Raw genomic sequence first — 12,009 nt, 5'->3', positions numbered from 1 at the left:
AAATCATGCAGACGCAGGGACTCAAACTTAATATAAGAAGATACTCGGAAAGCACCCGAGCGTGCTCGGCGAAAGGGTTAAACACGCAGGTTCACTCATCACTAGTACTCACCTCTTAGCTTGGGTAGTGGCCAGTGATAATGTTACGCTGGCGGGTGTAGACAGACCATGCTTTTGCTGGAGCGGCGGGAATTAGTGCCAATGGGAATTCACCAGCCTGCTGATGGCGGGGTAGGACTTGTCTGCCGGTAGACACCAAGCACCACACTGGGGCAGTCCATCGATGCCATGCTCCACCAAGAAGCCAGATGGCACATGGTGAGACGGATGGGAAGGGGAGCACTGCAACTAGGGAAGGATAAGGGGGGCAACCCCTGAAACTTGCCCTGCGCAACCCTAAGCTCTCTGAAGTCCCTAGACGGGTTCTTTCACCTTGTGCAGCGATCGCATTCCTATCCCTGTCTTACCCTAAGCTCGGCCCTGGCATGTGCGAGGGGCAGCAGGAACACTAGTCCTGCGCTATAATCTAGACAAAAAGGGAAACTGACAAGGGTAAAAGAAACAGCAATCACACAATGCGCACCCAGACTACAGAAAGGTATAAAGGGAAAGGAAGGATGAGGCAAACCAAAAGAAAGATAAAGAAAAGGAATACAACAAACGTCCAAACAGCAATCTCCGGAGACAACTAGTAGACAAATTTTCTTTCCACAGCTCCCACCTCCAAACCGATTCCAAGATATAGCAAGCTATCACTGGCAACTACCCAAGCTAAGAGGTGAGTACCAGAGGGGAGTAGAGAAATCAGAACAGCTGAGATACCTCAGGACGGAAAGCTTTAGGAGATAAACAAAACTGCTTAACCCTTGTAACAAAAGAGCAAGAGAAATCTGCACAGCTAACTGGAAAGTAAAGTAGATCTGACCAGTGCAGGCGTGCGTGCAGCCAAACGCTGCTATCTTCTGACCCCTGAAATAGAGGAAACCATTCTCTGGTGCGGTATCCCCATGACATAGGTTTGTGTACCCCCATGCATTATAATTTTCGTTGTCCTGTTTCTGTTCATTGGGGATTCTTCTCATGTCTGCTTTTGTGTGTTCTCCTACATTTCCTCAGCATGTTTATCTTTTAATAAATAGAGAACCACATATCTTCTACCATAACCTTCCTCTTGTTTTTCACTTTCAGTTTCTCTCCTTGAGATCCAAATTTCTTTTCTTTACCAGAATACATCTATTTTCTACTCTCTTTTCATGACTCTTAGTCCAGCCCTCATTCCTCTCCTAATGTAAAGCCTCCCATTCTCCCTAGCTAATCTAGACTCTTATTGTCTCCTTCTTATGTTACAAGCCTATTTTCTCATCAACCCTCCCCCAACAAAAAAAACTTGTATACACTGGCCTCTCCTATACCTTTCGTTTGGATCTCAGCTTTTTTGTGCATTTTTATTTTTTCCCATTGCCTACTTGATTGCTGTGTCCAATTTATCTGTCGTCAGCAGCTTCTTTTCTTCCTTTTCCTAGTTCCTGTTTTACTTACAATAGTTCCATTAAAATTTCCGATAGCATCAAGCTGCTGAGAGTTTGTACTAAAAATATTCAGGTAGACATGTCTATGTTATTGTAAAAATCTTCCAAGCGCATCAAATGCTGCAGTAATTACTTATATGGTGTCAACCCTTATGACTGATATTGTCACTGACAAAAACTTGAAGAAAAATGATCACTACATTGAAAGGTAAAATGATAAAAAGACAACTAAGGTAAGTCTTCCTGGGTCCAACGCTGCCTCTCCGCTGCTGCAGCGGTGACTACAGTGCATATCACCACTGCAGCCAATCACTGAGCTCAGTGGCTTTACCACTCTAGATAGCACGAGCTGCCAAACTCAATGACTGGCTGCAGTGGTGATGTGCATTGTAGTCGTGGCTTAATCACTGCAGCCTGTAAACAATTACCGGAGCAGTGAGAGTGAGACAGCGGCGTACCCAAGAAAAGGCTTGTAACAGCTCTTTTTTTAACAAAGTGCTGGCTGATGGGGTGAAAAATGCTATTTAGGGAAAATCCCTTTAATTCTAAGACAAAGGAATTTCCACTGGTGGATTTGTTTTCTATTTTTAAAGGAGGTGATTTAAACCTTGCCATTAATATTATTAAGCTTTGTCTGTAGCTAGCCTGTACTAATGGGAACCCACCACACAGCGATGACAGCAGCTGATAAGAACCTTGGCAGCCGATAACAGAGACCCTCTGTCTAACACAATGCTGGAGATATATTCATATTAAAAGCTGCAGACATCACATCCTTCCTATTAGTCACAATCTAATTACTCCGCTGCGTAAATGAGCTAAACTGCATGTAAAGTAGAAGTTTATACTAGCTGGAAGCAGCTTTTTCTATACTGAACCAAAAACAAACCAGAAAAATTATTTTAACACATTTTAAGGAAATAGAATAATCAACAGTCCACCTGACTGTATAACTTTTCTGCCTAAAAGCATTGACTTTGTGCTTTCTGGATTCGTTTCTCAGTTTTAAAGAGTTTTGTGCATATACACTCAAAACAGCAACCAGATTTTCCAATAATTTTTGATGATGCAGTGATGGTCATGAACATTTTTTTAATGGGTCATAGTAAGATTTAATAGTCCCGATGGTCATCTGTGGTGCCTTATGTTATATTCTATGGCGCCGATTCATCAAGACCAGCCTTGTGTACATTAATCTTCATTAAGAATGTGCTGGAGTAAGATGTGCCTCTTAATGATTTTTGCACAACTTTCAGATGCTGTGTATTACCACAAAACTTTCAAAAAGTTGGTGTAGCTCGCCAGGACTGATGTAAAAATGCTGAAAGTTTTTCAAAAAGTTTGCGACGTTTCAGACAGTTTTATGCCAGAATTCTGGCAAAAACTGTTTTATAACTCAGGGACCTTAATGTTAATTCAAAGAACAATCACTACAATGGAAATGAACTTGTGATATCAGACACAAAACTATTGCATTGTATTTGGAAGAAATCAGCCATGTTTTTAAAGGGATGACTCAATTAATATAAACTAAAAAAAACATCTACACAGACAAATTTTAACAAAAAATAATCTTAGATAAAAAAAAAATAACATGACAACGCATTGCCTGTTACTGATAACTCAGATTTGTCTTCTCCAGGTGGCAGGATATAGTTGTTGGCGCACCTCAATATTTTGATAGGGATAACAAAGACATAGGAGGAGCTATGTATGTGTACATAAATCAAAAAGGAAAATGGGAGAACGTTAAGCCAATCCGAATTACGGGCCCCAAGGATTCTATGTTTGGAATTTCTGTGAAGAACGTGGGAGATGTAAATCAAGATGGATACCCTGGTAAGAAAAGGAGTAATTTATAGTGTAAAATTTGTGAGTGTATCTCAAAGCTGAATCATGATATTGGCTCGACAGTGGTGGGGGTGTCTAAAGGCAGGGATAACACACCATTGGTGCAACCGCACTGGGACCCGAGAGGTGAGAGTGGCCCATTTCCACCTCCAAAGCAGTACATAAAAGGATGTATTATGATGAACTATTGGTCCTACATACTGTTATTGCATAGGGGCCCTCTTCTACTTCTGTCCGTCTTTGTCTTAAGTGTAATCTACTTCCTAAAAGGAAGAAAAGTGCTTCTAATTTATACCTTTCTTGGCTGCCTACCCTGTACCTTGATGTCCGGTATTTGAAGGAGAGCATCAAGAATAGATTGTAATAAGCAGACAACTTGAACAGAGATGCAAAAATTATTATTAGTGTGCAAATACTGTAAAAGTAGTCAAAGCTTTATCCTGCTCTTTTAGATTATAAGGAAATATATTCGGAGTATGTGTGTATATATATATATATATATATATATATATATATATATATATATATATAATAAAAATATGGAGGCAGCACACAAATAGAGTAAAGTGATGTAGTTTAATAGCCCATGTGGCAACCTTTCTCAAGCCCAACATTGGATAGAAACATTCTCAAGCTCAACATTGGACCGAAACGTTGCCACATGGGCTATAAAACTACATCACTTTACTCTATTTGTGTGCTGCCTCCATATTTTTATTGGATACTTAAAGGACTGATATGTACCTGGGGGGGCTTTTTGCACCTAAGCATCCTTTTTGTGTTTCCTGTTTTTTGTTTATATATATATATATATATATATATATATACACTACCGTTCAAAAGTTTGGGGTCACCCAGACAATTTTGTGTTTTCCATGAAAACTCATACTTTTATTTATCAAATGAGTTGCAAAATGTTTAGAAAATGTAGTCCAGACATTGACAAGGTTAGCAATAATGATTTTTATTAGAAAAAATAATTTTCTCCTTCAAACTTTGCTTTCGTCAAAGAATGCTCCCATTGCAGCAATTCCAGCATTGCAGACCTTTGGCATTCTAGCTGTTAATTTGCTGAGGTAATCTTGAGAACTTTCACCCCATGCTTCCTGAAGCCCCTCACACAAGTTGGATTGGTTGATGGGCACTTTTTGCGTACCATACGGTCAAGCTGCTCCCACCACAGCTCAATGGGGTTGAGATCTGGTGACTGCGCTGGCCACTCCATTACAGATAGAATACCAGCTGCCTGCTTCTTCCCTAAATTGTTCATGCGTAATTTGGAGATGTTTTTGGATCATTGTCCTGTTGTAGGATGAAATTGGCTCCAATCAAGCGCTGTCCACAGGGTATGGCATGGCATTACAAAATGGAGAGATAGCCTTCCTTATTCAAAATCCCATTTACCTTGCACAAATCTCCCACTTTACCAGCAACAAAGCAACCCCAGACCATCACATTACCTCCACCATGCTTGACAGATGGCGTCAGGCACTCTTCCAACATCTTTTCCGTTGTTCTGCGTCTCACAAATGTTCTTCTGTGTGATCCAAACACCTCAAACTTTGATTCGTCTGTCCATAAAACTTTTTTCTAATCTTCCTCTGTCCAATGTCTGTGTTCTTTTGCTCATATTAATCTTTTCCTTTTATTAGCCAGTCTCAGATATGGCTTTTTCTTTGCCACTTTGCCCTGAAGGCCTGCATCCCGGAGTCGCCTCTTCACTGTAGACTTTGACACTGGCGTTTTGCGTGTACTATTTAATGAAGCTGCCAGTTGAGGAGCTGTGAGGCGTCGAATTCTCAAACTAGAGACTCTAATGTACTTGTCTTGTTGCTCAGTTGTGCAGCGGGGCCTCCCACTTCTCTTTTTACTCTGGTTAGAGCCTGTTTGTGCTCTCCTCTGAAGGGAGTAGTACTCACCGTTGTAGGAAATCTTCAGTTTCTTGGCAATTTCTCGCATGGAATAGCCTTCATTTCTAAGAACAAGAATAGACTGTCGAGTTTCACATGAAAGTTCTCTTCTTCTGGCTATTTTGAGAGTTTCATAGAACAAACAAATCTAATGCTCCAGACTCTCAACTAGCTCAAAGGAAGGTCAATTTTATAGCTTCTCAAATCAGCCAAACCTTTTTCAGCTGGGCTAACATACTTGTGCAAGGGTTTTCTAGGATTTTCTAAACATCCATTAGCCTTCTTACACAGTTAGCAAACACAATGTACCATTAAAACACTGGAGCAGTGGTTGTTGGAAATGGGCCTCTATACACCTATGTAGATATTGCAATAAAAACAAGACGTTTGCAGCTAGAATAGTCATTTACCACATTAACAATGTATAGAGTGTATTTCTGATTCATTTAACGTTAGCTTCATTGAAAATAAATGTGCTTTTCTTTCAAAAATAATGAAATTTCTAAATGACCCCAAACTTTTGAACGGTAGTGTGTATATATATATATATATATATATATATATGTATATATATATATATATATATATATATATATGTATTTTTATAATATTGTTGACTTTTAAAATAGTGCAATCATACAAAAATATGCATACACGGTTGCCCTGATTTTCCTTGTATAGGTTAGACAAATATTTGTGTTACGCCGGCCACTCACATGCCTTCTCAGCGCCGCCCTATTCACCACGTGTTTCGCTGGGCTCCACCCTGTACCTGACTAGCTCTCTGAGCTTCTCTTACAGCTCTGCTGTTTGTGAGTCAAAGGGGGGCACGGCCGAACTCTGCTGCAATTTCTATCCATTCTATCCTGCAGAGATCTGCTCCCCGGCCTTTCACCTGCCAGCAGGTGATATATCAGGGAACTCCACCCTCCATTCTTCACCTGAACTTAGGTTCTAGTAGCTCAGTCTCTAGCTTCCTGTATTGGTGTATTCCTGTTGTGTCTCACCTGTTATCGATCGGCTTTCCTTCTCGTTTATCCTGATCTCTTCGATCCTGACCTCGGCTACGAATTCTGAACCTGTGCTGCCTGCCCCGACCACGGACCGTCTGATTACGCTTTTGTCTCACCCTCCTGTAACCCGTACCCGGGTCTCTGACCCTCCGGTCAGCTGCTGCAGTCCCGGGGACTGCCCTGGAGTGGTACCTGGTGTCTACCGGTGGGCCAGCCTGTCCTCACCATGAGAGGCTCTAGTGAATACCTGGTAAAACCTTAGTCACGCCCCTCCAGGGTAAGCCCGGCCCGTGGTGCAGTGGGCCCACACCCACCAGCGTTACAATCTGTATTTTTTATTAGTTTCCATTGAATACTTAGTAATTATAATGAATTACAGAAACTAATTTATTTTGGGATCTGATAGATTGTATTTTGTTTGCATTAGACATTGCCGTTGGAGCACCGTACGCTGATGGTTTTGGTAAAGTTTATATATATCATGGCTCCAAGGACGGCATCAGTCGTGAACCAGCACAGGTAAATGAATCTTAGTGTTACATCAATTGCGTCATGATTCTAGTGCAGATTTATTCAGTCTTCGTTATGGAGATCGCTCATGCCTATTGAGACAAATATGATATTTGATTGTTTTGAATCAGTGGTTTGCACATTTACTGTAACAGTTAAAGCAGTGTTTCCCAAACCCCAGTCCTCATGGCCTCCAATAGGTCATGGTGTCAGGATTTTCTTAGTATTGCACAGGTGAGAGAACCTGTGGCTATTTCTGATGTCTTCATGATAATTCCATCATCTGTGCAATACTAAGGAAAATATGAACTGTTGGGGGGCTGAGAGGACTAGAGTTTGGGAAACATTGGGTTAAAGGATTACTCCCATCTTCATGAAGGGGTATTTTCGGATAGTGCTTGTAAATACGAGCAGCTTTTTCCATTATTTGTTGTTAAAAATGTTTTAGCCGTTTTTGAGATATTAACATTTTACTTTTCTCTACCACTTGTTGCCTTGGAGACTGACCACAGCTGCGACCCAGCAGCGCAGTGCTGACAATCTGTTTTATATTGAGTTTGTAAGCACTGTTTTGATCGCTGGAGTGCACATTTACCTCCTAATCTCGGCCAGCTTCAGCACAGTGCTTACAATCTACACAGCAGCGGTGGTCGGTCTCCTAGGTAATGAGCTGTAAACAAAAGAAAAGTGTTAATATCTCAAGAACGGCTGTAAGTTTTACGAAGTAGTATATTACAAAAGTGCTTGCTTTTACAAGCACTATCTAACATTATCCATATGTGAAGGTGGGAATAAGCCTTTAAAGCAGTTATCCGCTTTCGTAAAATGTCTTTAAAAGGAGGAATAACTTGAGGTTCCTGGGCGCCAAAGCAAAATCTGTACAGGACTATGAACCACCTCATAAAGCAGAGGGCCCTTTGGTCCTTTCAGGTACCAGGACCCAGCACCACCATAGCTACATCCCTTCTCTAAGCTGGCAGTATTGAGCCTCCAGGTTGCTTCAATCAGCTGATCGTTGTTACATGCCACTCCATGTCCCTGCTAGGAAAACTGATCTTCACTATGAATGGACTATTGTGAAATATAAGGCCTGGGCTAGATGATGACTTTGCCTGTATAGTTTTATTTGGAAGTTGAAAACGATCAACTTGTCCATTTTCTTGCATTTCTTTACACAATGGACAATATTTATTAAAACTGATCTAAAACTTTCTTACATGTAGATCATTGATGGTCGGAGCACAAGCACCAAATCCTTTGGTTACTCAGTAGCCGGAAATATGGATATAGATCAGAATTCATATCCAGATATTGCAGTGGGATCTTTGTCAGATTCTATAAGCGTTTTCAGGTAAGGTAAATCTATCTTCCTGATGTGTACGGGTGCATCTCGCAGAATTCTGAATTGATCATTTCATGTACCTTTTTCCTTCTTAGGTCGCGTCCAGTGGTCAGTATCCAGAAGACAATTGAAGTGACACCAAACAAGATAGATTATAATAAGAAAAATTGTGCAGTGCCCAGTGGAATCTGGTAGGATATATAACAATGGCTTTGTAATAGGATTTTAGAAGGAAGTTATACAAGGCCTTATCTCAGACACATTTCTATTTTCTAGTTTGACGGTAAAAGTCTGCTTATCATATACAGCAGTACCTAAAGACTACAATCCAAGATTAAGTAAGTACTTTTCAAAGATTTCATATTTACATAATTCTTCAGAGCTGCTAATAAAGTTCTCATATCTTGTCCAACTTTCCTTCTTAGCTCTTGCTTACACTCTTGAAGCTGAAAGTGTAAGACAAAGCCTGGGTCTGTCCTCCAGAATTGCCAATTTACCAGGACCGTTGACAAACACAATGGATCTTAGAGTACAAAACCAAGTCAAATGTTCTGACACCATTCTTCATGTACAGGTAAGTTGGCCCAGCCAACTATCTAATATGAATGGGGGGGGGCCTCTGACTCATATGACACGTAATGTCGGGAAAGAATATCCACCATATTAAATCTTGTCAACTGGTATCTGGAGTGTATGGTGCTGGGGGTTCTAGAATGTGAGATTACATTAAAATACATTTCACACTTCATTGTTCCCATATAGCAGTCTGAGCCTGTGTGAGGTCAGTGTCAGCACTTTGTCATTATTTTCTGTAATATTATTAAAGAGCTTGTCTGATATTTTTTTCAAGCATTGATGCGCTTACAATAAAAGACAATGGTATATTCACCTTCCAGCTTACTATGGATCCAGCATAGGCCACTCTGGAAGTTTGTGTCGGTTCCGGAAGCGATGGCTGCTCTATTCGGAAGTCAGAGGACCGCTGCAACATCTGATAAAGTGCTATTCTTGTCACATGACCGCCGTAGTGGTCCTCTGAATTCCGAATTGGGCAGGTATTGCTTCTAAAACTGTCGGAGACCTCTGTATTGGCCTGTGCTGGATCTTTGGGGCAGCTGGAAGGTGAGTATGAAACTGTTTTTATTTTAATACCTGATTAATGCTTGAATTGGATGTGAAACCTGGACAATAAGGAAACAAGGCAGAAGAACAATCAATGCCTTCAAAAAGTGGTGCTGGAGAAGGATGTTATCAATACCATGGAGGGCAAGAAGAACAAACAAATCAATTTTGGAGCAAATCAAGCCAGACATGTCACTGGAAGAAAGGATCACCAAGCTACGACTTGCCTACTTTGGAGACATCATATGAAGAAAGCAATCACTGGAGAAGGACATCATGATTGGAAGACTAGAAGGAACAAGTCGCAGAGGAAGACCAGCAACCCGATGGCTTGATACAATCAAGATAACAGCGAAGAAGACTGTGATGGACCTATCTAGACTTGCACAAGATCGATCTTCCTACAGAGCGTTCATCCATCAAGTTGCCTTCGCTCAAGATTGAGCTGAAGGCCGTTATTATTATTATTATTAATAATAATAATAATAATAACAAAGAAAAAAAGTGTTCAGGCATTATCGGACAACCCCTTTAACTGCAGGAGAGTCTCAGAACAGTGCGTACAAGGTGAATTGGGAGGAACGTTAGGAGAGAGAAACTGTGAGTCGCAAATTTATCCATCATGATATATTATAGAAGTCTCAGGATGGTGCTTTGTTGGTGGAATGGAGGGCACTGATGGTGGGAGTGTGTGAGTTGTGGGGTCAAAGCCAGAGTGCACCGCATCCAGGGAGAAGAGAGAGGCACAGAAGGAAAGCTGGCAGGAAGTTGAGAGTGTAATCGTGAAAGACCACAAGAATGGCTTCAGGGGGCAGAAGGGTAGCTAAAACAAAAATAAAATAAAGTTAACATGGAGTTTTTGGACTAATTTATAGGGATAGCAAAATTGTTGTTTTTTTTTGCCCGAAAAAACAATTTAAATGCAAGACTATGTGTGTTATTGATATCGTTGCCCAAGGTAAAGGAAAACCTTGCTAAGACTTTAGAATCCTTATGTCAATATCTCCTCTTGCACAAAACTACATGATTTCTCCAGGGCAGTAATATTTCAAAGTGTAAATAATAATAATAATAATGGCAATTGTAATTGTAATGTATTATTATCCCTAATAGATTTTCAGATTAATTTAACATTTAATTTAAATATCTATTTAATTTCATATTGAATGGGATTTTCTAAATATTATATTTCTTTTTTGCTATGCCCATAGAACTGACTGTATCTTAATTTCCCTCTAACAGGAAACTATTAAGGACAGATTGCGACAGATTCCTGTGTCTCTTTCTGTAGAAATTAAAAATGTTCGACGGAAGAAGAGGCAGGTCGGCTCACTGCCAGAACTTATGCCAATCCAGAATGCAAATGAGCCAAAAAAAGTGACTGCAGAGGTATAGTAGTTATCTGTTATGTGAAAGCTGAATAAGGAAAATTGTTCGTGTGGCCATTAGATTACCTGACAAGTGTAGAGACTTTTTCTTTTCAATCTTTTTCAAAAATGTAATGTCTTTAAACAATCTGTAGTTTATATTACTTTTAGGGATTTTTATTCCGCTTTTATTTACTGATTGAAACACATGACATGCCCTGCCCGATGTCCTAGTTATTTGTATAAATTAAAGGCTGTGCCCCAGAAATATATTATACTGGATTCCTATAGCAATACTTCATATAGAATTATTTAGATTTAGCATTTAAAGGGATACCCACTTATAGTATCGTCTGTATTCTGTGGGGATATCAGGCGTTGGTTTCTTTTGCACCACAGCACAGGGTTAATATAATGGAGCTGTCTGATTTAGGAAAATATTTTCAAATACCCCTTTAGGGAATTCTGTGTAGAGGAAGGGGGTTCCCATTGAAGACCCACATCTTAAATGGGAACTTATAGTGTCCTGGCGACCTGTCAAAGATATGTCTGTAAAGTGCTGTGGAATTAATGGCGCTATATAAGTGAGTAAGTGATATTTAAATTTGGCGCCCAAATCGGTGATTGGTCGCGGGAAGTGCCAGCGACCAATCAGCGACTTTTAACACAAATGTCCGGACCTTTGTAACACCATGCGGATACTGTGGGGACATCAGCGGCTAGGGTGTGAAGGGAGGACCGGGGAGCGGCGCTGCGGGTCGGGATACTTCTGCTCCCAGCGCCCGCTCATGTCCCGGGTTCTCGCAGCGGAAGTATCCGCACAGGCAGCGGCGCTCCCCGGTCCTCACTAATACGATTCCGCTCCCCGCTCCTCACCAATACGATTCTCTGATTGGTCGCGCTCTCCGCACGCGACCAATCAGTGATCTTGGCGCTAAAGTTAAACACCGCTCTGCTGATTGGTCGCGGCCGCTGCCCGCGACCAATCACCGATCTTGCCGCCACATTTAAACACTGCTATGCTAATTGGTCGCGGACGCCAGCCGCAACCAATCAGCGAGCTTGGCGCCAAATTTAAACAACGCTCTGCTGATTGGTCGCGGATGCCGGACGCGTCCAATCAGCGAGATTGGCGCCACATTTAAACAACTCTCTGCTGATTGTTCGCGGACTCCAGCCGCGACCAATCAACGAGATTGGCGCCAAATTTAAGCAACGCTCTGCTGATTGATCGCGGTCGCTGGCCGAGATCAATCAGCAGTATTGTTGCCAAATTTAAACACCTCTTTGCTGATTGGTCGCGGTCGCGACTAATCAGCGATTTTGGTGCCAAATTTAAACACGCTCTCCAGTCCTCACTAACAC

General features: G+C 41.2%; 1 protein-coding gene across 2 annotated transcripts in view; it reads left to right on the top strand.

Annotated features, from left to right (window-relative positions):
• Positions 1-12,009, top strand: part of ITGA6 (integrin subunit alpha 6) — a 98,307-nt gene that overhangs the window by 56,967 nt on the left and 29,331 nt on the right. For both annotated transcript variants that reach the window (XM_073646941.1, XM_073646942.1), the window contains exons 7-13: positions 3,172-3,368; positions 6,731-6,822; positions 8,037-8,164; positions 8,251-8,346; positions 8,432-8,493; positions 8,581-8,729; positions 10,520-10,666. In XM_073646941.1, coding sequence (XP_073503042.1) covers positions 3,172-3,368; positions 6,731-6,822; positions 8,037-8,164; positions 8,251-8,346; positions 8,432-8,493; positions 8,581-8,729; positions 10,520-10,666 — 871 coding nt within the window. The remainder of the gene's footprint in view (positions 1-3,171; positions 3,369-6,730; positions 6,823-8,036; positions 8,165-8,250; positions 8,347-8,431; positions 8,494-8,580; positions 8,730-10,519; positions 10,667-12,009) is intronic.

This window comes from Phyllobates terribilis, unplaced genomic scaffold (genome assembly GCF_046119375.1).
Source record: "Phyllobates terribilis strain yellow unplaced genomic scaffold, ASM4611937v1 Scaffold_9__5_contigs__length_417890890, whole genome shotgun sequence".
Lineage (NCBI taxonomy): Eukaryota > Metazoa > Chordata > Amphibia > Anura > Dendrobatidae > Phyllobates > Phyllobates terribilis.
This window is presented reverse-complemented; position numbering and strand designations above follow the sequence as displayed.